This window comes from Wasmannia auropunctata, unplaced genomic scaffold, assembly GCF_000956235.1.
Source record: "Wasmannia auropunctata unplaced genomic scaffold, wasmannia.A_1.0 LD335965.1, whole genome shotgun sequence".
Classification (NCBI taxonomy): domain Eukaryota; kingdom Metazoa; phylum Arthropoda; class Insecta; order Hymenoptera; family Formicidae; genus Wasmannia; species Wasmannia auropunctata.
This window is the reverse complement of record NW_012026925.1, coordinates 501853-529322: the sequence shown is the minus strand read 5'-3', so window position 1 is coordinate 529322 and position 27470 is coordinate 501853. Positions and strand designations below refer to the sequence as shown.

Here is a 27470-nt window from a genome sequence, read left to right as displayed (position 1 = left end):
TTTTATTTTATCTAATTATTTTCATTCCATTTTATTTATTTATTATTGCTATTAGTCACTCGAAAATTATAGATATTTTAACATTATCTTTAGAAAAAAAAATTAATTTCGGCTAAAAGAATCTGCCAAAGGTCTTCCAACGGTTTTAAAATTCGTAAAATGCTCAAGTTTGTGTGCACAAAATGTACATACCGTTTTGTTCTGCATCTGTCGCAACAAACAGTGCGCTTAGCCCAAGCTTATCCATTTTATTTTGTAATTGTACAGCAGTATCCTTTATCGTCGGCACCGACGCCTTATGAGCCATGACAAAATCGCGTCTCCTAAGATGAACCGCCAAATATGGCCCGCCTCTTGCATCACGCCGATTCTGAACTTAGAATCCAGCTATAATTTACTATATCTATAATTTACTATACTGCAATACATACCAAAAAAAAAAAAATAACAATCAATGTACCTTCTCTTTGGTCCAATCCGCTGGCCGTTCCGTGTTATCATCCGCATTCGTGGAATTCAGGAAAGCTTTCCTATAATCCTCCGCGATAGCGTACAGTTCGGAATTATAGCGCATGCTGCGCCTAGCCCTCCAGTACTCTTTAGATCCGTATTCGTCGTGTAAGGCAATCTCCATGCGATCGAACATTATGGATCTGCGCAAAAAGTGCTAGCGAGATTCTTCGTAAGGATTCAAAAAGAAAGAGTACAGAAGTATCCAGAAGTGTCTTACCTGTGCTGCGTTGGCATGAGGTTTTGAGAGAGGTCATGTGCCATGCCGTGGAATTTAAGACACCTCACATCCCGAACTGTGACGTTAGCGTAGCCCCAGAACGGGCCGATATACAATGAATGCTCCAATTCATGATATCGCAAGGAGTCACGATCGCAGTCCACCAGCTCATTCTTATCCTCGAATTTGCCAGTCTTGAACATTTCCTCGTCATTTTGCAGAATGTACAGACGATCAAGTTGCACCTCTCTGCTCCTGCACGAGTATTCTAAAATCAAGATGTCATACAGTAAATTATTATTTTTTATATCAAATTTTCATGCTGCAAAAAAGTAGGGATAACACATTTATATATATGTACACAATAGGTTTAAATCCAATACAGAATTATTCTTAAATCCTGCATTGAAAAAAATAGAAAGAAATAACATTAATAGGCAAGATTAATCAGATTCTTCCAAATAGATTAGATATCTTTGAAAATAGAAAAAAGGTATAAACTTTATAAAACTATTAATACTTTTCTTTTTTAAATTTTTGATAAAGCAAAATATTCTATGAATATTTACTGATACTTGAAGCATTGTACAATTCATTATAATTCAAAAATTAAATTCTGAATGGATTATGTTTATGTAACAAATCTTGTCTTGTTTTATACTCCAGCTATATTCCTTAAAGAATATCAATTAAATGTTATGCTGCAAAAAATGTTATATACATGCAAATTAAATTAGGTATATCAGTTTTCAATTGTCTCGCAGTTAAGAGGAAACATAAAGAAATGCACCTTCCATAAATCCATACATTTCAATAACTGGTATGTACCGTTGCAGACTCGTAATGTCAAAGAAGGTACCCCAGGGTAAACGCTCCTGGGATCCTACGTTTCTGCTCCGCCAGTGGTACAGATTACCTGGAACAGAGATCGAGAGATGCACACGATTGCCCATAAATTGTAAATCCTGTGTAATATGTGTACACATCCACAGTTCGTATGTTACCCCATGGCGGTAGAACCAATTGCCACTGGAATTCCTTGTCCCTCTCAATTAGTCTTCTCAAGAAAACGGCGACGCGAACGTACACGTCTCTTCTCAGATTGAAGCCCTCCGGGGGATTCACGTCGTAAAGGATGTAACTGTGCAAAGGAAGCGCATCGTGAATCTTTGCTCAGAAGCAAGACAGGGGACGAAAAACATGAAATAAACAAAGGGGATAAACAAAGGAAATAAACAAATAAATAAAGAAAAAAAAAATACGGCGGAGGGTTATAGATTGGTTGAAACAAATTCGCAAGTTTACTTTCTCCGACGCTCGAGATCACTCGACAGGTCCTCACCGTTTTCTCGTGAAGCGATTCTGCGCCGGGCATCTCGAGTCCACGCTGCACCCGTCCGGCGCCTCGCAGAATCCGGCCTCCCTGTCACTCGCGACGAACGCGATCAAAGTAACGGCGCACAGAATTCTCAAGGCGGACATCGCTCACTCGCAAAAAAAATCTCACAATTGAATATCAGCTGATCGGCACCGCGCGACGGGGAATAGATTAAAAAGGCGATCGGCCGAAGGCAAGTTCAGGCAGATTTCGCGACTGTCAAATGGACCCGGGGATAACTGAAGAGCGATGACATTACCGATCGAGTCCGTTTTGACTCTCCTCGTATGTACCGATTGAGGCTGGCAAATGCGATCGCGTTTTCACTTGATCAATTTTTATCGACGGTGGAAAGTTTACATTGTAAAAATTGAAAGCTATATAAAACAAATGCGATATTGCGAAGTGGTGAGGATCCGAATCGAAGAAATAATTTGTAAATCACACATTATAAATATCGATTATACATCAAATAAAGAATCTATTATTCCATAAAAGGCTCATAAAGTTTCGAAATAGCAGTGGCTATACAGTTGATACGGTTCATACAGTAATTCAACGTAACACAGGTTTTCGTTGAGTTGCGCGTAGAGGCGTCGCTAAACGGATTCTATCCGAAACGCGAGCACGTGTCCACTCTCAGACTTCTCTGGGTGGTGCTTCGGGTAGTGTCACGTATCTCTGCTGATACCCGCGGTTCTACGCGAAGCTGGGATTACCCGGTTTCTCGAAATTTTCGCGAGCACGTTACTCGACGGATCCACCACTGGACGCTTCGCTCTCTCGGCTCGGCTGTTGGTTTTTTGTCACGCCCTCGTTTTACCGTCGTATCTGTTTGAGACTTCCGTGGACCACCGGTTTGTCTTCAACTGTCACTCGGCAGCGAACGGAGGTGTTTTCTCGCGAACAAACAATGCAATCCGTAAAATCATGAAGTTCTACGAGGTAATTGACTTTGCGTGTGCTCGAATCTTTAGGTCGCGAGTCGCGTGACTCGTGCGATTAACGCCGACGGCAAGAAATATACGATCTACAAATGCGAATATCTCTTTTCTGTCGAACAGAATCCGAATTGCGTGCCTCTGGAGGAGCTGCAGCTGAATATCAGGAATGACGGGGTGATCATCGTGGTAGATGCACTGGTACGTTGATTCTCGAATCGTGGCACTGCACAGAAATTCATATCCGTATCAAAATCGTGGTCGGATGCCTTTAAACGGCGGCGTGCACGTGAGCCAGATGTTACTTCAATTTCCTGTGTATCTTCGAACGTATCGAATTTCAGAATGCGAAGTGGACGGACAAGCGTTATTTCCTGCGTTACGAAGTGCCGGAGATATGCAATGAGGACGGGTCGGAAATTGTGGGTGCCAAGGACCACTGGCTGGAGGTTGTGAGTTACATCATCGAGGATCTGAACTGGTTACTGGATCTCCCGTTTTATCGGTGCGACAGAGCTTCTATAAGTAAACATCATTGACGGCAGTTAACTGCGAGCTTGCTACAGATAGTTTTCTTTATCTAGATTCTGGTCCAATATTGCGTACAACACCTCGATTATGGAAACGTTAGTGTCTTTCCTGCAGGAGGCACCGCCTTTCTACGCCTTGGAGAATTTCCCCGCCGAGCCAAGGATGCTCGAGGCGCTGGATAATCTTCGTCGCAGCGTGCTTGTCATCTTCGCGCGTCTCTGCACAAACAAGCAGAGCCCGGCGGAGTACATGAACCGTCCGTTCCTTGGGAACCTATTATATAACAATTATATATTTACAATTCCAATCATATTTGATCTATGTCAGCTCTACGGTAGGGAAAGTGCCAAAGTTGTAGAGAAAATTGTAGCTAGCGTATTTAGTCTGCAGCCGATGTACAAGGATGACCTTCAGAAGTCTGTGCCGTGCCTTATAAAGGTGAGGTATATTTAACTATGATGATAAGAGGGAAACATTAACTTTTTTGTATTATACATTTTAGATCGCTGGTTCTGTTTGTGTCAGCCACAGACATGAATTTAATAGATTTAATTAATCTTATTCTCAGTTAAATTCTTAAATGTGATTATTATAGCGATCATTACATGATAAAAAATTAAGTAGAAACTTAGAGATTATAAAAAAAATTGTGTATCTATAATCTTTATTGTCGATTGAATTAACCCATCGATTATTCTTGCTGCCGTAGGCTTTTGAAAATGTTGAACGACGATTTGAGGACTGTCCAAGTAATGCAACTGAGGCAGTGGCGCTTTCAGAAAGAGGTAGCTCCACTGAGATGACGTTGTATAACTTAGAGGATCTGATACTCTATATTCTAGATGTATCATCAACCCTTACTGTATTATTAAAAAGCTATCCTCCAATAATTGCCACATTTCACATAGACGACTTCATAAACAAGTGAGTAAAGGCTCTACTTTACCAGTATCTAATTAATCTAACATATATTTCGTAATATTCTTGCCAACATTCACGCATTTATTGAACCAGAGTTTTTTTTTAATACTCGACGGTTTTTTACTAAATTCAAATTATCTCATTTGTACAGGTATACACTCTTTACTCAAATGCTCAATATATTTTTATATTTTACTAGTATCTAATTAATCTAACATATATTTCGTAATATTCTTGTCAACATTCACGCTTTTATTGAACCAGAGTTTTTTTTTAATACTCGACGGTTTTTACTAAATCCAAGTTCTTATTTGTGCACGTATATACTCTTTACTCAAATGCGCAATATATTTTTATATTGGTACCACTATATCGTTTCTGTTTGCTAGGATAGTTTCATTATATGGGAATACAATACCTGAGATGTATAAAAAGTTAGACAAGTTAGCATATAGCGAGGAAAATATGCCAAAGTACATTGAATTGAAGCATCGTCTCGACGTAACCAGAGTGGAGATGTTAAATCTTTATCGAATTATTACCTACGAGCCCATATTACATATTCAAGAAAAGCTGTAAGTGTGAGAAGATATCGTTTTATGATGAAAACAATTATACGGACGTGTTCTGATTCAGATATTTGATTTACTTATCGACGTTACGTCTGCAGAAACACGATAACGGAAGGCGAGATAAGAAAATACATAGACGAATACTTGGATTTGCTAATGAATGCGATATCTGAAAAGGAATTCATTATGGATTATCATCAGTTTTACCCAATTGATCTCGATCTCGCGACTATAACTAATCTTTGTCCTGAAATGTATCCTTTTTTTTTTTAAAGAGATCATAATATTATATCATTATGCAAGAGAAAGGTTTTTAAATCTTGATTTTCTTTACACATCTAATGATCAGTGATGCGATAAAATGCAAGTATATGTTACAAGCGTTGCAGGTATCGATTGGAGGTACTAAGACGTTAACTAATGCATCCCTCGGTGATACAAATGTAAATAACAATCTTTCAAATATGTGTATAGATATCGATTTTACGAACGTATGTATTGGTTTATTTAAAAACGTTACGTTATAGATAGCTGTTGCTGGACCTAGCGGTATTCAAAGCAGCAAACGAAAAGAACATTCCAACAATGTGAATTGTATAAACAATAAGACGGACTCTGGTTTAAAAGACCCTGACAACTTGATATTTCTCATCTCGGAAGTGAAGGAGATTTTGTGCGACTGTGGTGAAGGTTTCATACAGGTAAGATTTTGTCGTATATTAAGTTTATTAAATTTGTAACTGGAAATAGTGGGTGAGAAGAGCAAAATATAAGACTACTAAATTCGCCAAATAAATGATGTTAAGCAGTGCCTTTGTAAATTTATGCGCAAAAATTTAAAACTTTCAGATGTGTTTAAAGCATTATGATTATAACGTTGAATCTGTGGTAAATGCAGTTCTGGAAAATAATTTACCGCATGATTTGAAAGAATTAGACTGGACGTTACCGTATATACCACCCGATCCAATGGTGAGTGATAGAATTAATCTCTGTGTTACGATAAGTCGACATAGCGAGAATTAATGTACTATGTTTCTTCTAGGAATCATCGGCTGCTGTCGATCTGGCCAGCAATTTTCAAGAGTTGAGCGTTTCCTGCAACGATGAATTCGAAGTTATGACAGAGTTATTTGAAGACACGCCAAACGTAAGGAACACGTAAGTGTCATCGATGTGATCGAAAACTATAATATCGAATTAATACAAAATTTACGCATCTTGACATCGAGCCTGTTACAATTAAAATGTATCTTTCTTTTTCCTAGGAAATATAAGTACAGAAACGCGAACGAAATGTTGAACGATAAATCCGAAATTAAGGAATCTATGAATATCTATGAAAAGTACAGCCTTGTCGTCGATGAGTACGATGATGAGTACGACGACACATACGACAGCCATGACATCCGTGGTAGTGCACCGGATGATTCTACAGAAATGGAGGCCAGGCCTTTCACTGTTCCGAGGGTAAGTTTAAATATTCATCTTCATCTTTAGTTGTTTGTAATTTTACGTGAATTTTCTGTGCAATAAATTTGTTACGTAGGTGCTGCTGCAGACACGTGATAAAAATAATGCTAGCTCGGACGATGACGCGGAGGTTGAAGACGAGGCACCCGTACAAAGTAATAACCATTTCGTGCAAAATCCAGCGGAATTGCGTGCTAGAGCCGAAGAACGAAGACAATCGAGAGAAGGCAAGAGTGCGCACAACGGAAACGGTAAATTACGAATTATTTTTTAAATTCTATTAATTTTTGTAAATTTCTTTAAAATTACTTTATAGAGCTTCATAGTTATTAAGTTAAAAACACGCGATAAGACTCGAAATTTTATTTTCATCCGATAAATATACAAAATTGCTGTCTCAACTTATAGAATTATGTCATTTATATTTACATAATATGTTCAATGAAATATTTATTTTAATTTTATATTATTATTATTTATTACGTTCCGGAATGACATCTGAAATTTACTATTAATTGTATAGTATAATTTAACTAAATGCTTTGCGAATAACCAATTATATTTTTCTCTTTGATTTGTTTGCATTTCAATACATAGATTTTTGGTGATCTAATAAAGTTTGCATTATTGAGTATTCAGATTTTAAATTATAATTTATTATTATTTTTTTAAGGCAAACCCAAAGGTGAGAACAAAGGTGAGAATAACAGGAGGAAAACTATGTACAAGGCTTCACACGGCAATCACAATCGGCGCATGGGTGCTCAAGTAAAAAGAAGACAAGGAATGATTCCATCTTAGAGCTCCCATATTTTCGCGCAAGATTGGGATGTGACAAGGAATGATTCCATTTTAGAGCGGCATGTTTTCGCGCAAGATTGGATGTATATACTGCCAAGCAATAAACATATTATTAGTTATTTAATCCTCTCGCAGAAATAAACGTTCTTATAATTTCTATTTGTCCGTTTGATTATCTCAAGCTGAGAACGTGAATAAATACATATTTCTATTGAAAAATTATTTTATAAAAAAAAAGATATATAAACAGAATTTTTTAGAGGAATGCGTTGTACTTGTTCAATGGTCCTTCACTATAGTCAGCGATCGCAATCTGTTCAATTCAGTGTTTATGATTCGCTGATGCTCCTCCTCAGGTACTATTGTTGTGCTCGACGTGAATTCGGAAGAGCATTGAATTGGCATCAATTGCGTGTACAACTGCGTCGCGTGCCCGTAATAATTCAGCTGTATCATAATCCCGGCGTGAATGCTCGGATTGATGTACTCCAATCTCTTCCCGAGGAACGTCGGTAATTCCGTGAGTAGTTGAGCGTGTATGGTCCTCAGCTCTTTCGCGGCCGCCTCCTCCGCTCGCCGTTCCCTCTCCAGCTTCGCGATGTGATTCGCCGTTCTGTCCTTCTTCTCTTGCAACTTTTTTACGCGATTATGCATGCCCCTCCACGTCTCCACTAGATGATCGCGCTTCGCTATCGCCGCCTCGATGGTGATAAATTCATTTCTGAACTTCTTCAGAGGTTCTATGAACGTCTTATGGCACAAGTTACTGATTTCTTGAACGTTCTTTCCCACCTGATAGCGAAACGCAGTGTGTGTGTTACAGAATCTCAAGGGGGAAGGGGGGGACATTAATATCGCGTCTAAAACATCATTGACTTACTTGTGTAGCGACGGAATAGTACTCTTCCACTATCCTTCTACATTCATTATTGTTCTGCGCCAGCCCGCAATTGATCAGGTTCGTGCTCAGTCGTTGATCAGCTCTGTCTAGATTCGCCAGAGCTCCTATGTACTTCTTCATTTCCTTAATCAATTTTCTTATTGCGCTTTCAACGCTTGGAAAGAGAGAGGGCATACATTGTAATACATTCAAATATAATAATTGTAGAATAATATTAGTAGAGTCTCGATAATTTAAAACAATAATTTAATATAAAGGGCTATGAGCTGAAGCTAGGATGTACTTTCGCTCCAGTGACATCAAAACGTTAATAACAAATATGATAAAAACAAACATTTTGACCCTTATTAGGTGATCATTATCAATGTTAATAAAACTGTTTCCAGAAAATCGTTACATATAAATTAATTTAAATAACCTTACAGATCTGTATATTGTGGTAAGGTTATTTGAATTAATTTAAATGTAACCATTCTCTCAAAGTAGTTTTATTAAAATAAGAATGCCAGTTTATCCAGCCGATTGTTTAGAAACACGTAACGTGTACGCGTTTGCACAGCGAATCCCATCTCATTGACTGTTCGAGATAAACGTCTGATTATTCTAACATCTCGTCATACGGACGGGACGGGGAAAGGTCGCTCGAATGTTGATAACGCAAATGTCAAAATTGATAATGACCCAATAGGGGCCGAAACGTTTGTTTTTATCATATTTGTTATTAATGTTTCCACATTGGAGCGAAACAACATTCTAGCTTCGGCTAGCATAACCCGTTATACGCATTAAATTATTACTTTCAAATACGTATTTAAGTGACCGTAACAAGTGCGATATAAGAATCCTCGTTTTTGTAAAAACAGCCAAAAGCACTTAATAAAATTTTTATTATTTTTAATCTTAATAAAAATTTTATTAAGTGCTTTTGGCTGTTTTTACAAAAACGAGGATTCTTATATCGCACTTGTTACGGTCACTTAAATACGTATTTGAAAGTAATAACTTAATGCTACGTACTTCTGTACTCTACTATGTAATCGCTATGTACTTCTAAGTTGCAATAGAAGAAGAGAGCTCGTATGTACAGTCATGGACACATCGGTTGCAACACTTTCTTTTTTATAGGTTTCAAAACGCATTAATATTTTGCAAATGTGGACCACGATTAGTGTTATACTGTGTCTAGACTAAAGATAGTACATCGTGGTTCGCATTTGCAAAATATAAGTTATCTATGAAATATATATTATGTATATTAAATGTATATTAGAAACCTATTAAAAAAATGTGTTGCAGCTGATGTGTCCACGACTGTACACATATCGCGCAAACGCATGATCATTATAGACATATGTATGTACAATATAAACGTCCGTCAGGTGTACATACTAGATGAGCTTCTGAACAACGACGTCCAACTCTTTATCCTCCGCATACGACAGGAGCGGCGGCGCGGAAGTCGGTCTCTGGGTCAAGTAGTTTTTCTTCAAGGGATTCCTGTTCGTACGACATACACATCGCAATGTAATAAATTCGCAATTTAAAACGCTAGACAATAGCACGGATACATAATCAACATATTTTGGGAATTAACTGGCCTACTTACCACGTCATGTTCGATGTCAGCAAATGTTAGCGTAACAATCATTTACATCTACATGAATGATTCCAAAGCTCAGACGACAATCTTGTGTGCTGTTGCAGCTATTTGCAATCTTTATCCGTATCTTACGATCGTCTGGTTCACTCCGTGGACATTCATACGATCGTGTCCTCGATGAAAACACGCGTTCGTACGTACACGATACAGAAAACTGTTATATTATTGTTAATTAGCACGCGATCAGAATGCCAGTTGTTTATCCAGCCGATTGTTTAGAAACACGTAACGTGTATTGTATATGCGTTTGCACAGCGAATCCCATTCTCGTTGACCGTTCGAGATAAACGTCTGATTATTCTAATCATCTGTCATATGGACGGGACGGGAAAAGATCGCCCGGACGTTGATAAAGCAAATGTCGAAATTGACAGGCATGTTACGTGTAGATACATGTCATCCTCGCAAGCTGCACTCACACGACGGCCTTTCGCACGTTAACCTCAAAATGCCCTCGTGCACTAACGCCACCTGAAGAGGTGGATGTAAACTACGTGGCAACATTCACTTTTCTGCACCGCGGGTAATTTGTGGTTCGTGTCCGTGCTACGTCCACCCTTCGGCACAATTGCGTCATTGCGTTGCGATCAGCTGCAAGGCGTAATCAGGAGTAATTTGCGTTTTTGGAAGACAAGGAGATTCGACGACGATGTTTCCCGCTTACGCACACTTGTCGGCCTACGACAGGCACAAGAAACTCGTGAACGACTATCTGACATTTTACGGAAAATCCATATCGTCGTTCAAGCGAGACACGTAAGTTGAATCTTTCGTTTGACAGTTTACGGATGTGGCAGAAGGTTATGTTATTGTTAGACGATGTGTTTCTCCTTTTGTCACTTAGGTATACGTTGGATCATTTTGATTAACTTCACTTTCTGTGATCCTCTGCATTTTTACATTTTTCTCTCGTTTCCACAAGTGATTGAATATACCAAGGGTATTCTTGAAAATATTTCATCAAAACTTAATCCTTGTATTTTGTAATTGTAACGTAAAGCTTAATATGATCAGATCTACGAATACTTCCCTTCCTGAATTCGTAGCCCTTTAAAATTTTGTATATTCTATATTTTATGCTACTATATTTCACTATTAGATCTTTTCTATTTGCATATTTCTCAGTTTGAATGTTGGATGTTACTTAATATAACTTTGTATTTTTTGTAGTTATAACATAAAACTTAATATGATCAGATCTACGAATACTTCCCTTCCTGAATTCGTAGCTCTTTAAATTTTTTTATATTCTATATTTTATGCTACTATATTTCACTATTAGATCTTTTCTATTTGCATATTTCTCAGTTTGAATGTCGGATGTTACTTAATATAACTTTGTATTTTTTCATTAGCGTAATTAATAGAAGGTACTGACCAGCAAACGCAATTTGGTTGAAAATTTTAAGAACTTTCATTATGTTTATTTCGTATTCTCGGCGTATAAAATAGAGCGTAGCTAAAGAAAGCTATTACATATCTCAAAAATATATATCGTTTATGGCGTTTCCTTTTGCAATGGATTTATTATTCATTAGTAGTACATGAAAGTTATAATTAGATAAACTTTGTAACAAACAGCACTTGACGTTTCGAGGTCCCTGGACAAAACTGACTATGATGTCATCAGAGAGAATCACAAGTTTCTCTGGGATCAGGAGAAGGATATCCCCGACACATGGGGCGCAAAATTAGCTAAGAAATACTACGACAAGTTGTTCAAGGAATATTGCATATGCGATCTTACATATTATAAACACAACAAGGTATGAAAGTGTGTCTCATATTTGCGTATATCTGATTTTATATCTTGAATTTATTAAAAATTATGATTAAGTTAACATTATTAGCTTATATGACATAATTAACATATCGTAGCTTATGACTCGTGTCATTCTTGCACATGTGAGCGATGACATAAGCCAAAGATGTCTGCAAAAAGAGAAAGAAATTAATGTATGTTCCAATATTGCATAGGTTGCCTTGAGATGGAGAACCGAGAAGGAAGTAATAGTTGGGAAAGGACAGTTTGAATGTGGCAGTAAAACGTGCAAAGAAAAGGAAGGCCTGCGTTCTTGGGAGCTTAATTTTGGCTACGTAGAACATGGCGAAAAGAAGAACGCGCTAGTAAAATTAAGTACGTTTTATAATTGGTTTAAAAAGAACGCAATTATTTATTCTAATATCTCATAATATTGTTTCGCACAAAATAATTATTTCTTCTTTCTCTTTGTGTTAAGGACTTTGCCCAGAATGTTCGGTAAAACTTAATTACCGATCGCAAAAGCGAGAAGTAAAAAGGGGAAAAGCTTTGAAGCGTTTGGACACGAGTTCCGAAAATAGCAACGATGTGCCTACTGTTTCCGGTAATCCAGAATCAAATAATAAAACAGAGACGGATTCCAGGGCTGAAGTACAAAGCAGTGAGAATACCGACAATGAGTCAAATATCTGGAAAGAGAAACCAGCTGAAGATGTGGAAAAGACGAGAGAGAAAGAATTTGAGGATTACTTAGCTGATTTGTTTATGTGAATACTATTTTTAATTAAAATTTATTTTCTTATTATTACTTGATTGTAAATAAATATCGTATAAAATTGTTTCATTTAAATTTCTTATTTAATTTTTTGTAAGGATGTTATTATACGTATCAGTATCGTTAAGATTTTTATAATAAACTATTTCATACATGAAAGATGTTTTTCAGTGACATATGTGCGATACCTTTTTGGTTTAAAAAATTTAAAAAATGAAAGAAATGTATTTATCATAATTCAGTCAAAATAAAATTATTATTATATAATTAACTAAACTTTAATATTAGGAAATGTTTAATTTATGCAAAATAGTACAAAAAATTCTAAGAACCCCTCAATGTAAAATTGTATTTTAATTTTGTATTTAGAGCATACGTATCGTCTAGATTTATTACCTTTCATTTCTTTATAGAGACCGCACTTAATGTATATGAAAGAAAAGAAAAGATAAAATTGGAGTTTTGGGTTTGTGTGGAATTTTTATTTTATTTTACTTAATTTTATTTTTTTATTTTACGTTTTAATATTATATTTTTCTGATATATTTTTAAAAAATTTTTGTCGATAATTAAAGTAACGACGATGGGTTAGAGTTATTGATAAAATCACTTACGTTTTTATACTGTTTACAGTATGAGAATATTCATTAACTAATCGTAAGAACGCAAGTATTATATTGGAATATTTTCACCGCTCATTGATCTAACGGCGCGTGTATTTATTTCTTTTTTCCCCTCCTTCAAAGTGATTGAAGGAGGCTGACAGGTACGTGTGCTCACGTTTCATGCATGATGCGCATAATATATCATTTTATCCTTGTTTCACATTCAGTGAACACAAAAATAAAATGATACATCATGCGCATCACGCACGAAACGAAACGCACGCATGAAGTTTGCAAAATTTTCGACACAGTTAGAGACTGCTAGTCGAAGTCGAAGATCGCAATTTTGATTGTGATTGACCAATCGTAGCTATATACCCCCAACCCTCCCTCTCTTATTATATAGGTCTCAGATTCCTCTCTGCTCTGTTAGCAATATTAATATTTATACTTATATGGTCGTCCTAACTCTTGGTATCTTCTGGTACGAATGTTATGGATGCCGTACACGATATTGTGAATAAAAATCGTTGTTAGATACGTTTAATTTTATTATAGATATATATGAATTTATTAAATAAAAGCTATATTATAATTTTATTAAATGTCAAATTATAGTATTGCCAAAAGAAAAAATAAATTAAAGAAAGGCCAACAATGAATATTAAGTGCCAAAGCGATGCGTAATTGTCAATACGAGGTCAAATCATAATCAAGTCAACGATAAAAATTTAAGTAAGGTGAAATCACTTATATAACAGTGTCAAATTTTAAAACAAACAGTTATAATAATATAGCAATATTAATAAAGTATAGACCATACCAATTTCACCTTACTTATATTTTTATTCGCTGAATTAATAATTTTTTAACAATCCCGTACTGACAATTTCGCATTACTTTGGATTTAATTACTATATTATCGTTAATTTGTAACAAAAAATATATCAATTATATGAATCAATTTTATCAACTGACTACCGCATTATATATATTTTTTCAAATTTACTACGTTTTAAAACAAATATATTTCATATACAATTAAGTTTATTAAACGTTTCATATTTGTTACTCTTTATATTTTATTATTTATTATTATTATATGTTTTACTTCGCACTGTTTATTATCTTTTATATAACGTTGACATTTAATAACTGTGTGAACAGTTTGATATTGACCTCTATAGGCAGTCTAAGCAGTGAATGCCTGTTTTCTATAAATGATCTATATATGTTTAATACTACATTATTTCAAATTTCACTTAATTGTAAACTAATAGCTAATTACACATAGTTTTATTTTTTTATTACTGAAGAAGACTTTGTGAAGTCGAAACATTTAGTCATTTAATCTTGTACTCGCACATTGATTAAATTACTCTATTAATAACCCTTAATAAATTGTTCAGTTATTGGCCTTTTTTTATTTTTTAATTTAACATATTACGAGCCATAAATATTTTACTTATTTTACGAAAAGAAAATTGATTTTATGTATGTTGCTGCGTGCAAAACAAGCTAAAAATCCGGTTATCCTTCTCTCGCAGAAGGGTGCGACTTGATTTCACGACTTGACTGCTGAAAAATGTCTGTCTACTTCCGTTGCGAAGCAGAGAGCCTCCTGGGTACACTTTCCCTGTTTTAAACAAAGTTAACGATTGAAAATCTCAGTCAAGCAAAAGTTTTCTATAAATTTAACTTGATGTTTTTTATTACCTGTGTCAAGTGGCCCTATTTGTGTATACCAAGTTTTAAAGCACCCGTCTTCATATCCACTTAATTGTCGTAAAATTGTCCCTTCTCCAATATAGCGTCTACCACAATTAATTAGCATGATGGAAAAAAGCAAGGTGAAACATTTCGATGGATGCGCAGTCATTCAAAAAGCTCCGACGACGCCGTGGAGAATCGAGATTGCTCGAGGATCACAGCGGACACAAAGCAAGAGAACCGAATTGATCCCAACAGAAGTGTCACGCTCGTTGGTTGCGACCATACTGTTGTCAATGCGCAAACGACTCAAGGTATGTGATTTTATCGATCTTCTCTAAATGATTTAAATTAAGGAATCTTATCAAATTAAGCGTTTGTTGCACCAGTGAGATATTCTGCCCCACACAGCATGAAATATTTTTTGTGGATCATTTTTTGAAATATTTCAATTAAATATTTCGAAGTATTTGGAAAACATTTGCAAAACATTTTAAATTATTATATTAAAATATTTTACAAAAATAGAAATATTGTACGAATATCGTAAGAAATATTTTTGTTGAAACATTTTAAGAAATATTTCGAAAACTCTGATTTCCTAGACATATTTATATTTCAGAAATACTTCATGAAATATTTTTAAATATTTCAAATCTTGCATGAAATATTTTGGAAGTATATGTTTAAGTATATGTTTACTTCATGCTGTGTGGGGCGTAACAAATTATAGCAGTAAAAAATCGTACGTTTTACATTATCTTCGCACATTTTTCTAGACGGTCAGCTGACGACAGGCGAGGTCTCCGTAGACAATCCGAATAAATCGAAGAACATATCGTCGAAAAGCGAACGAAAGGAGGAGATCAGCGTGAGAGAGACGAAGGACAAAGATCTGGAGCAATTAACGTTCCAATTGTTACGTTATTTGGAGACTAAAATGACGAATCTTGAGGAGGAGGCGATTTTGTGCATCATCTGCGAGGAACATCGTCGTAACGTCGCCTTTCTATGTGGACACAGCGCGTGTAAGCACTGCGCCGCTAGCTGAAGACTTGTCACATATGCCGCAAGGCGATCAAAGAGAAGATCAATTTGTATTAAACTGTCCGATCAATGATCGCTCGCTTAGACTATTTGATCAATAATTACACCGTTGATTCCCACGTGATGCGCGCATGTATAGCGTATCTCGGGAGGGAAGATTGGTACACCTGTGATAATAATATAGTAAAATGGCCTTGATACGTCCAGTTCTGAACAATTTGAACGCTCTTAACATAGCTCAGTATAAGAGACATGTTCGTAGAAATTTTTTTACTCGCTATGTTGCACATTTACCTCGAGACCGGAGACTGATTGCTTAAAGGGAAACTCTGCCAGACTTGGGTGTCGGTAAATTTTTCTTAAAATTTTAATTCCCAAAAATCAAGAAAACATTGTAATTATAATATAATTGGAAAGACGGATCCAATCAAATTTCTGAGATCGTGATTGTAAAATCTTTTGTGAACTTTTAATTTTCTTTTAACTTTGAGTTCGTGAATTCGAAACACGAGAAAATCATATTTAAATGTTTATGAAGTATTAGGAATATAACAAGGGGTATACGTAGAGGTAAAAGCAGTATAAGTCACAACTCCGGGAATTTCGAAAATTCAGATTTTATTTATTACTTATTATTTTTCTTGTTTACTGTACATCATGAGCAATATTTATATGAACTAAAAAGGGATAGGAAATTAACAAAACTGGACACATGCCTTAAACCCGCTAAAAATTAGTAACATTTTAGTATTAAGATATTTCTGGCGCTCATTACACGAATTACAATATGTTACGTACTGTTAATATATGTGTTGTATAACAAAATAATTTCCTGCAATGAAATATAAATAAATTTGTATAAGCTGTATGAATGAGGATTATTCATGCATGTTTCCAAAAAGCTTTCAGAATTCATTTTAAAGCCTGAAGTATTATAATTATGTAAGATGGAATAAATTTTTATTCCTTTTATGTGTGCATTAATTTCATACTAACGAATCAACATTCTTCTACGATTTTTCTTCTATTGTGTTCTATGACAATTTTTAATACGTCCTACAATTTGATCGTATACAAAGGATATTGTCGCATTTTCTTGCAGTGTAAAGGCTTATCTAATATTTTTTAACAAAAATCTAGTGTAACTTGTTTACATATTTTATTTTTCATTATCTAATCAATTATAATTCATATCTATCGACTATTTACGTATTACTCATTCGAAGAATGTATAAGATTATATTTAATATTTGTTCTGTACACCTAACCTAAATTGCACAATTCACTTAGGGTTTGTTGCAACAATTCTATCATTTCCATTTCAATACAGGCTTATATTGCATATAAAAAGATCGGGCTGCTACTCAATTTTACAATAAGTTTAATATCGTTGATGTTTTCTATCAAAACTTCAAATATATATAACTCCTCAGCATTATAATATTTATATATGTATAATATATATTAATATATATATATATATATGTATAATTATATGTAAAGTTAATATACAACATATACAATGCTAATAAAATCTGTTACGTGCTGTGTAATTCGATATCTAAAGATTTCATAATATGGACATTTTGTGCGCTATAATATTACATAACAACGTCCTAACTACAAAAGTATTAAATATGCCTTCCGAGGAGTTATTAATATAGTCAATCTAAATATTGCCAAGTTTCATCTTTTCTATCAATATTGTTTAAAAAATATAAATTATCGCATATACTTTGGGACTAAATATTGTTACTAATGCGGCTGCATAACGCGTCATATATGCTACAATGATTCCTCGAAACGTAAAATTCTACATAATATACATCAATCCTTTCGATTTTCAGTCAATTATGCAAGATAAAAAATTGATTATCATAAAATATGACCTCAATTGCAATTTACGTTCTTTGTAGATACTCTCATTTGATTAGCTTGCTTCTGCGAATCGCTATCATCATCGCTACAATCCTCATCGTGTGTATGTGTAACATTACGTGGCGTTTCCGGTCTTGCATGTGGGATTTGATTGTTGAAATGATCCACATACAAATTTTTCTAAACAAAAGAAATATTTATAAAATATTTGAGATATATTCCCATGTTGATCAATTCATATCGGATTATCATGATCGCAATGTTCTTAGAAATACTCACAGAAGAAGGCCGATTATGTTCCTCTTCCTCGTCCGCCAGTTTAAACGTTCTCGAACGGCTTATCATCGGCGTTTCCATAACAAATCTTTGTTCATGTGCCACCGTACTCTCATGAGGCATCTGAAAATGTAAGGAGAATCTATATATATGATTGTCTCACAGTAAATAAAATACAATTTAAATAAATTTTGTGTACCTAATGCCAACTTACCAGCATAGCAGGTGCTCTGAACATATATGAGAAGGGATAGTAAATCAGATTCAGGAAAGTCGCCGCGTACAGATCGGCGTACCTCACGACTTGACTACTGAAAAACGTCTGTCTACTTCCGCTGCGAAACAGAGAGCCCATCATGCCGTAAGCTAAGTCCATTTTGTGCGTAACGTCCCTTATCGACGCGCGTAACTTGGAGATATCCGGCTTTTCCTTTGTACTACTGTCTAAATTTCTAAACAGAGTGTAATGGACGCGACATTAATAAAAGTACGTAAGTTGCATGTATTTTATGCACAGATTTCTACTTCTAGAAATCTGTGATTTTATGTAACGTATTTATTATTGCTGCGATTACTTACTTGTACATTTCCCCGAGCATAACGTCCAAACTCTGTAATTCGGCAAACAATTGACATTTGTCGGTCCAAACGTGTAGCTCTTGAACCAACTCGGGGACTATTAAAAATGTCCTCCAGCCCCTTATCTTCTTGCTCTTTAAAATATCACCGAATATATGATCACCGACGTATAACACATCTTTTCCTTTCGCGCCAATTAATTCTGTGAAAACGTCGCACGACCCTCCGGAGTACACTTCCCCTGTTTTAAACAAGTCGACGATTAAAAATTTCAGTCAAGCAAAAAAAGAGTTTTCTATATATTTAAAACTTGATGTTTTTTATTACCTGTGTGAAGTGGCCCCTTGTGTGTGCCAAGTTTTAAAGCGCCCGTCCTCGTATCCACTTGTCGTAAGATTGTCCCTTCTCCGAAGAACAGTGGCTTTCTGGCGTCAACTACAATTGTGTCGAAATAGGTATTCCAATTTCTATGAGGTTCGTCAGGCTGAAATGAAAGCGATATATTAAAAAAAACTATTTATACCTATATAATACTTTGTGTGAATATGTTTCATCGTGAGTATATTTCGTGAGTATTTCTCGCACTTAACAAGATTTTTTGAATAAGAAATTCAGAAGAATTTGGAAAAAAAAGAATTTTTCAATATAAATATACAGAATCTATTCCAAGGTAAATGAATAAAAGATCAAAATTTTATTAATGTCATGATATAAATTTACTTGATTAATATGTATCGAGGGATTCTTCAAATTGTTAACTTTCGCTTGGCAAACATAACTCGCTAATTTGAGGCAATTAATTTTAAGAATGTTGACAGTGAATGAGAGAAAACGTACCCGTGCACCGTGTGGAAAATCGAACAAATAAGTCATAATTTTGTCCGTGAAAACGTAATCACTGTTAGTTAATAAAAACACTTTCGCTCCGCTCTCTCGGATTCTCGTAAGGAACATAGGCAACCTCTCGTCCTTCTTTACGTATTCGTCTAAGTTCTCGATAGTCTTCGATTTCAGATCACCGTGAAGGTGTATCCAATCTACCGCGCTTCGGACGTCCTGAAATATGCTTTTGAAGCTCATGGTGAGCTCACCTTCTTTCACGCCGGTCCTTTCTCTGGTATATTGCGGCGAGTTCGTGAAAAAGTCTATCAGACACGCCAGCAAATAGGTCTCCGGTAGATTGAACAAGGTATTGAGCACGTAAACTCTAGACTCGTCTAATTGTAGAAATTTATTTGGATAAAGCTCGTAAACCTGAGAGCTGAAATGGAACAGATCGAATACAGAGAGAGAGAAATAAGAGAAAATATGAAGCTGCGTGCAAGAAAGACGCGGCAAGCGTAATGTTTATTTTTATCCCTTACTGTTTCAAGAACTCGAAGCCGTGAACACAGACTAAGATATTCCCGTAAGCGTCCACTTTCAGCAGATTCCCATGTAAGGTGTCGAACCACAGTCCACGAACGGGAAAACTGGGATCGTATTCGAAGGCCTTGATTTCCTGCGGATATCCCAGCGACACTAGGCGATCCTTGAGCAGATTGAAGCCCAACTGCTCGTACTGCGGCGACTTGTATTCTAAAATGTTTTCGTGTAACACAGTGACGTTTTATCTTTGGCTCCTCTTTTAGAGAAAAAAAATATAAGAAAGGAATACAACGAAATAATTACCTGCCAATGTGTAATCCATGTCGAAGCCATAGAACTTGATGTTCTCCAGATGAAGGCTTCGATTGACGAAGATCCTGCGAAGAACAAATTGACGATTAAGAAACATCGTAAAATTAATCGATTTACGGTGATTAGAATTTATAAATTGAAAAGTTCGCAATATCAATTTGATTTAATGAGGAAAATTCAGCGAATCCTATTTGGCGACGATCTTTGTCGCGGTTGCATACCGATAACAACTCGCATTCCTCGAAATCTTCCTGTTGACAGAGAAACGATACCTATAATCATGGTAGTTTCATAATATCGAAATCAATTTCTCGCCCGTATTACATGCTACTTTTTAAAGCAGTGATCATTTCGCTACGATATTAAAGACGGAAGAAGCTGTCGTCAGATTTGATGGATTTGACATGTCGGACAAATCGCGATACCAATGAAGTGTTAGTAATCGAGTAACAAAATATTCTTTTCTTTCTCTTTCATTCTTTTCTTTTCCTTTCTTACCGTTTTCTTTATTAATCTAATTACATTATAATTACTGTACGCCAAAAAAGATACGTAAATCTACAAGGAGAGAATTTTTTTAAATTTATCCTGCAATCATGTTAATTGTGGGACAATATAGTATTTGAACAAATTTTACTCTGCACTACAATAAGTATTTTACAGTAAAATTTATTGTAGTGCACAGTAAAATTTGCCTAAATATTGTCCCACATAACATGATTTGCATGGTAAATTAAAAAAAAATTCTCTCCGTGTATAATCTTCAGTATACTTCAGCTGTCGCAATAAAGCGCAACAACTAACGAAATGGTTTTTTAAATTGCGAAAAAATTCTTCCGTTAGGTTTAATTTAATATTAATTATTAATTTTACATCTTTTAATCATTCTCGACAATTTAGTTTAGCGTACAAACTCCGTTTAACATATCGAACTAAATTATCGGTAAGAGCATGCCTTCTTCTGAGACGGGCGCTTCTGTGTGAAAGCTCGCCCACAGTGCAGCGATTGTTCTCAATACACCGTGCCGACCGTGCAATTAATTATTTCGAAACGCGCGGAGCCACAAAGAGCCACGTTACTTATCATCGCTCGAGGCATTCGTGTTGAAAATTATGCATTTTGAAGTCGGGACGCGTTCTCAGTCCAACTTTCAAATATGTGAGAATCATCGAGCCGCCGCACGCATTCCGTATATATAGCGATATACTTTTACAGCGTTAATTAAACGATCTGACATAAAGTGTGGATCCAACACTAACATTTAATTTTTCTATTTCCCAGTCTCGATCACAAGAAAACTCGATCGTTCTAAAATTTCTTGAATTTCTTTCATTATCGATACAATAAAAAAAGATTTTTTTAACAACAAGAAATTATAAACTATCGACGTAGGATTAGATAATATTCTAATTAAAAAGACAAAAAATCGATTTTATGCACAAAAGAATTAAGTTTCTTATATTTTAGATAATCAGCAATGTATATATAAAATAATTAGGAAAAAATAGAGGACTACGAAAAAAAAATAATTTCCGAAGATTTATAACAGCTTTTTAAAATTTTTAGACAGCTTTTGCCGCGCCGGATCATTTCACCTCGCTTAAGTTAATAATAATAAAAAATAAAGATACAAATATTCTTGCTTTATACATATCGTTCTTTCGGCGTGACTAGAATGTTCACACCTGCATCGGATTTCCGCTCCGCGTCAGGCTCATTATAATATCAGCCGTTTGTTCCGTTTTTTCGATTCTGCTGTCAGTCAAGATTTTCTTCTCGTAAATCGTTTTCTCGAATTTTCACTTGTTTTCTCAAATCTATACAATTTGAATAAAGTAAAGGACGAATAACTTACTCGTTCTGTACGCACTGTCGCGAATTCACAAAATTCGCAGTTGGCGAGACGTCGTCGTTCACATCCTTCAGCCACATTTTTCCACAGAATAAATCAACTAATCATCAATATTCCGCGATCGATTTGCATTTATCGAGTAAACAATATAAATGCGACGGAGCCTCAAGGCGGAGTCTAAAGAGATCGGTCAATAAGTTAAGACAAAATATAGTCTAGAAGGAAATCCGAATTTCCGGTAATAATATATGTATGCAATAAATGTGACGTAATATAAAGATGGTATTAATAAATATGTCGAGTTAACTCGGAACACATGTAGCAAGACCAAAAATAAAGTTCGACCCACGCGTTCGTAGGGATTCTTTTTTCTTTTATATTTCGCGCATTTATTCTTTTAAAGTACAGATATTCAATTAAGAACCACCTCGTATAATTATTATCCAAATTTATAATAGTGCAACGTAAAATATTTTTACTTATATGTGCGATTTGACACATATATAGAATTATAAAAATTTAAATAAAATTCATTTCAACATTTAATTAAAACGTTAAAATGTAAAAAACCGTAAAAGTTCAAATGAAATTCCCGAATTTCGGCTTGAATCGCAGATTCGTCTAAAACGGATTTTGGCAACAAAGACAATAAAGAGGATTGTCGTTTGATGCGCTGCTGATAACACCGATTCAACGAATACACAGCTTGGTTAGCACTTTATTGTTTAGCACTCGTGTTTTCCGCAGAGAAGAAAAAGCTCGCGGTCGCGCGAGGAAATTCTGTGCGCGAGGTCGTTTCGTTCACCGAAATTTGATAAAAATAAAGAGAGAAGAGAAATATCGCGATGCTAGTCGACAAAACGTGACGCAGGTATACTGCAGCACAAAAGGAACGTGTGTTCACATTCGAAAGAAAGCTTTTTATACATAGCGATCTGCGAAATATCTCCTTCAGCGTGTGTTTGGCAGATCGTTTTGAACCAGAATAAAGTCATGGACTCTCGATGACGCACTCACGCGGACAAAAGCCCTCGAGCCCGGATTATCGCGGCACAACGTAAGTCACGGTTCGGAGCGAGCGAGCGAGCGAGCGAGCGAGCGTGAAAGGCGTAGCTTCGACGGTGAAAGAAAACGACGGCGACGACGACGACAACGACGACGACGATGCTGTCCGCTCAATGACCAAACGTCAACTGGTCCGTGGTGAGCCGCCGGAGTCGGTTAATACGCAACGATGGGAGCTAATTCATCGTCTTCCGGACGCAAACCTCCCCCAGTCCGAGGTGATCGCGTGCAGGACTGTTGTTACAAGCCCCACCGGCTAGTTCAAGAGAGTTCTGTATATTTGCGCTCGCTTGAATTCACATCGTAATTATGGAGCCGCCAATACACCAAGACGCGATGACGCGTATTTCGGTGCAACGCCGAGAAGCGCGCGGCGTGAGGACGAAATCGCGCGTTCTTTTCTCCATTTCCTCCGTTCTTCTCTCCTCCGACGCACGCCCGGAGTGCAAGACGCCGCGTTGCCAAGATATTGCAAACTCGTTGCTCCTTTCCTTTCCTTTCCTCTTTTGCATCGATAACGGAGGTAACCCCCGCGAACTTTAACGGAACGCGAAACGGCTCACGCGAATCCAGCCAGGGCGCCAGGTGAGTCATATCACCTTGTGCTTGGTACTTGGTACACGCGTGAGAACTTGGCCGTATCCCGTATCTAATTTTAGACGTCCTGAAATCGTCAATTTCGATCCTACACGTATGCCGAATGAACTTTAAGAACCGCGGGGAGACTCACGTTACCGTATGGCACGGTATGCGCGCCGGTGTCCCACCCGTCCGACGAGTACGGATTCGAGTACGCGATTAGAGATTTGTACGACTTGATTAAATGGAACACAGTGTGACATTCTAAATCCTAAATATATATTTTTTTCTACGGAAGAACGACTTATGATGGAAAGAGAAAAAGATGTATTTTAAAAACGGATAATGCCTTATGATAGAAAGAAAATAACACGGAATGAATGATTTTGCTGGAAGATAAAAAAAAAATCTGAAAATAATTTTTATTAGAGCACCATCAAAACAATTTTGTTCGAAGGTCAAACTGATTGCTAGAATATGATCAAAACTTTTTATAGCGATGCTTATTTTGAATTTCCGACCAATTATTTTGATGGTGCTCTAATAAAAATTATTTTCAGATTTTTTTTATCTTCCAACAAAATCGTTCTTTCCGTGAAGATATATTTTAATTATTATTACTAATAATATTATTTACATTAAATTATTATTTATATTGATAATAATAATTCTATGCGTAAATAAAATAAATATATTTAATTCTCTTTTCGAAGTTATCCTTTCAAAAGATTATTGAAGTGTGTCTTCTCTTTCTGTTCGTGGCATATTGCGGCTGATAACGCGAAACGAGTTCGATCACGTGCCTTAATATCTATCTATCTAAGGACATCGAGATGCTCCAACGGTCAATTTCACGTAATCTTGTTAATTGTTCCTTTTAGCGCGACTTTCTTAGACGTCTTATCTCGTACCACGGATTTTTAATTAAGTCGGTCAAAGCGCCGCACAAGAGGATGTGTGCATACCAGCACGCAAGTCACGCTGCTGCGGCACGCACCGCTTGCACTTTCACCAATAATTTATTCGATATTTACCACGCCGCGTGTCGCCACGTTACTTTCTGCGCATAAAATAATTTCCACAATTAATTTGCTTGACAATTAATGACAAATGTAAATATCAGTTGAGATCGATGGGAGAAAGACGGGGGAATTATTCGATCGAATTCTTAAAGAGAGATTTTCCGATTTAAAGAGATTCTTAAAGAGAGATTTCGATCCGAGCGTTATTCTGCAGATCCCCAATTCGGCAATCTTTTAGTATAAGAATAGGAGAAACTACAAGAAAATTTGAGAGGTATTCCCCTATATATTATTCGTGATTATATTAATCTCGTCTGTGTCTAATGTATATCGGGCATTTATTCGACGGTATGCATTATTGAGATGGTTGATAAAGCGTTTGTGGCTAATAACGACATGAATGAATTACACGCGTGTTTACTATTGCGACGTGGAACTTTTCATGTCTTGCCAGAAGCGTCCGCCAGTGACTCGAAATAAGTTGCGCCCATTGCGTAAGACCTTGATCGGTTACTTTTGTAACCGTTCGCAGTGGATAAGGACGGTGATTACGGACGGAATGACCGCGCGCGCATCAATAATGCTATAAAAAAATGTGCACTTCAGCGGCAGCGATTAAAGAGAACATTTTTCAAAATATACATTTCAATTTTCATGATTGTTTTAAGTTCCTGGTATACCGTGACGTTTGACAAACATTATTTAGATGTGAAAACAGCGTTTTCAATCACGTTGCTTTACGCACACAGTTTTACGCTTTAACGCTTTGTTATGAATTTTATTACTAATTACAAAAATATAATGTCCAGGGAATAGACTTTAGACTCGGAAATTTATGCGGCGAGGATTAACATGTTACGTTAAGTACAAGCCTATAGTTTTCTTAATCTCTCGATCAGGGACTGCAAATTTTATGCGCGTACGTATTTCATTATTATTGTTGTACAAGCCAGCGCATTCTCATGTGTGAAGCAACTCTTTGCTTGACTTAATTACAACGTCAATTGTCGTTGCTGCTATCTGCTTAGTGAAGAAACTTGTTTGCGCTGCTGGAAATTTTTCGTCAGCTTTATCGCAATTGACTCACAAAAGCATCTTGACAGTTCTTGGTCCAAGATTGCGGCGAACATGCAATACGGGGATGAGAAAGTGAAACGCTTTAGCGCCGTACAGAGATAATATTATATACTTTCTTACGAAATCGTTACATCAAGTACAATTAATCTTCTCCTTTCTATTGGATGTACATAAGTAGACACAGTAAACTGAATAAATATACATTTGCCAAGAATTATTCACTAAAATATGTTTATTATACATTGTAAATTAATTACGTTAATTTTAGATGTACATGCGTGGCGAAGAAAAAATTTACTAACGATTTTCTAAGAATTGTTAACTTTAAATTACATATACTAACCTTAAGATATACATTTGTTAAAAAAGGAAGAAAGAGAAAAAAGAGAAAGGGGAGAAGATATGAAAAAAAAAAATATTTACATTAAATATTTCGCTGAATAGTTTTGAGTATCGTGAGAATTGTATCGTCGGAAACAATTAACGTAATAACTGCCCGTTGGGCACAATGAAATTCTAAGAAAGATTGCTAAATGATCTTGTTGTAGTGTGACGAAACTCCTTTATTATCTAATAATACCATTGAGCGCGTTAATCTATCGCGATTATTCTCTCTATACACATATACGGTTCTGATTGGCTTCCTGCATTGTTCTCTCGCGTTATAGTAATGACGAAATAGTGAGCACTGCATATCGTACTCTTAGAAACGTAAAAAGAGAGATAAGGCACAAGTTATTATAACGGCTATTTCCAACCGCAACGAGAAGACGATGAATTATATCGAGCCTAAGGAGATGCCCTCGATCTTTGAGGCGGGCACTTTGGCACTACTACTTCACTGCGTGACGACAAGACGATAAATTTCATCGTCAGTGAATCGCGACGGTATTTTAGATGCAGACATTAATCGATGATCACTCGAGGAACGTCGTACAGTTATTCAAAATACAAGAGATTGTATACGTTCAACGAGTTAACAATGTTAAAACGCAGCCACTCAGAAATTCTATCCTTTATATTTCTCGCTTGTTTTCTTCACGAGAGACATTCAATTTCTGATACAAAGAGAGAGAAAACGTGCGTATATAATACACGCGAGACGAAAATAGCACGTATATAATGTAACGCGAGAAAAGAGAGGTATCGTTTGACAAACTCGAGTCAGTGAATTAAGCTTCATCTGAAGGTTCTATACGTTGAATCTTGTTCCTTTTTAAATTGCGATCTTACGCGATCGTATAAGTGGATGGCGCGAGTATTTTATTCGCGGGATAATAAAATCCGCGAGTTTGACTACACGGTGCCGAGGTGCCGGATTTAAAGGCGGCGGATCATCGATCGGCGGTGCGAGCGATGCCTCGAGAGACGGAGAGGCGTATACACCTACCTCTCGGGTCTTCGCATCAGCCCCGTTACACGAGCACTGCAGGATCGTTGTGCAGCAAGCGCGCGCACATTATCGGGAGATGCGACGACGCCGCGTGCATATATCCCTCGGTTTCCCGGACCTGCACGTGAAAACCTATATTTTCCCAGAACGCAAAATCGATGCCGCGACACGACGCGCGAATCTCTCGCTCGCGCGAGGAGATTGCCAGTCCAGCGCGCCGCCGCGCAGGCGAGACTCACCGCGAGAGAGGATCATCGCTTA

General features: G+C 36.4%; 6 protein-coding genes across 11 annotated transcripts in view; 3 read left to right on the top strand and 3 right to left on the bottom strand.

Moving 5' to 3' along the window:
• Positions 1–2344, bottom strand: part of LOC105454989 (GDP-fucose protein O-fucosyltransferase 2) — a 3298-nt gene extending 954 nt beyond the window's left edge. The window contains exons 1-6 of the mRNA XM_011697998.1: positions 2073–2344; positions 1735–1871; positions 1521–1646; positions 731–998; positions 461–653; positions 193–370 (exon numbers count right to left, since the gene is read on the bottom strand). Coding sequence (XP_011696300.1) covers positions 193–370; positions 461–653; positions 731–998; positions 1521–1646; positions 1735–1871; positions 2073–2212 — 1042 coding nt within the window. The 5' untranslated portion in view covers positions 2213–2344. The remainder of the gene's footprint in view (positions 1–192; positions 371–460; positions 654–730; positions 999–1520; positions 1647–1734; positions 1872–2072) is intronic.
• A 126-nt stretch (positions 2345–2470) lies between these two features.
• LOC105454986 (activating signal cointegrator 1 complex subunit 2) lies at positions 2471–7612 on the top strand. Its single transcript, XM_011697996.1, has 14 exons — positions 2471–3053; positions 3173–3250; positions 3394–3554; positions 3634–4018; positions 4290–4504; positions 4891–5076; positions 5172–5327; positions 5423–5516; positions 5601–5774; positions 5923–6045; positions 6119–6234; positions 6342–6543; positions 6623–6797; positions 7220–7612. The coding sequence occupies exons 1-14, from the start codon at positions 3039–3041 to the stop codon at positions 7345–7347; spliced, it is 2208 nt and encodes a 735-aa protein (XP_011696298.1). The 5' UTR covers positions 2471–3038; the 3' UTR covers positions 7348–7612.
• LOC105454988 (bridging integrator 3-like) lies at positions 7467–10351 on the bottom strand. Its single transcript, XM_011697997.1, has 4 exons — positions 9855–10351; positions 9638–9745; positions 8228–8402; positions 7467–8139 (listed from the first exon to the last, which is right to left on the bottom strand). The coding sequence occupies exons 1-4, from the start codon at positions 9860–9862 to the stop codon at positions 7627–7629; spliced, it is 804 nt and encodes a 267-aa protein (XP_011696299.1). The 5' UTR covers positions 9863–10351; the 3' UTR covers positions 7467–7626.
• Positions 10352–10470: 119 nt separating this feature from the next.
• LOC105454985 (protein FRA10AC1 homolog) lies at positions 10471–12914 on the top strand. The gene is made up of 4 exons (XM_011697995.1): positions 10471–10664; positions 11506–11674; positions 11886–12045; positions 12149–12914. Exons 1-4 carry the CDS (start codon positions 10558–10560, stop codon positions 12439–12441), a joined length of 729 nt encoding a protein of 242 aa, XP_011696297.1. The 5' UTR covers positions 10471–10557; the 3' UTR covers positions 12442–12914.
• Positions 12915–14151: 1237 nt separating this feature from the next.
• Positions 14152–16422, top strand: LOC105454984. The gene is made up of 2 exons (XM_011697994.1): positions 14152–15074; positions 15540–16422. Exons 1-2 carry the CDS (start codon positions 14918–14920, stop codon positions 15809–15811), a joined length of 429 nt encoding a protein of 142 aa, XP_011696296.1. The 5' UTR covers positions 14152–14917; the 3' UTR covers positions 15812–16422.
• A 527-nt stretch (positions 16423–16949) lies between these two features.
• The window catches only part of LOC105454977 (cytosolic purine 5'-nucleotidase), a 35304-nt gene continuing 24783 nt past the window's right edge, over positions 16950–27470 (bottom strand). For 4 of the 6 annotated variants that reach the window (XM_011697980.1, XM_011697979.1, XM_011697977.1 and 1 more), the window contains exons 3-10: positions 20212–20285; positions 19905–20118; positions 19378–19801; positions 18868–19024; positions 18541–18781; positions 18176–18413; positions 17965–18084; positions 16950–17865 (exon numbers count right to left, since the gene is read on the bottom strand). In XM_011697980.1, coding sequence (XP_011696282.1) covers positions 17698–17865; positions 17965–18084; positions 18176–18413; positions 18541–18781; positions 18868–19024; positions 19378–19801; positions 19905–20118; positions 20212–20285 — 1636 coding nt within the window. In that variant the 3' untranslated portion in view covers positions 16950–17697. Of the gene's footprint in view, positions 17866–17964; positions 18085–18175; positions 18414–18540; positions 18782–18867; positions 19025–19377; positions 19802–19904; positions 20119–20211; positions 20286–22076; positions 22251–23000; positions 23341–27470 lie in introns of those variants that run through there. The other 2 variants (XM_011697981.1, XM_011697982.1) reach the window with 2 other exon arrangements.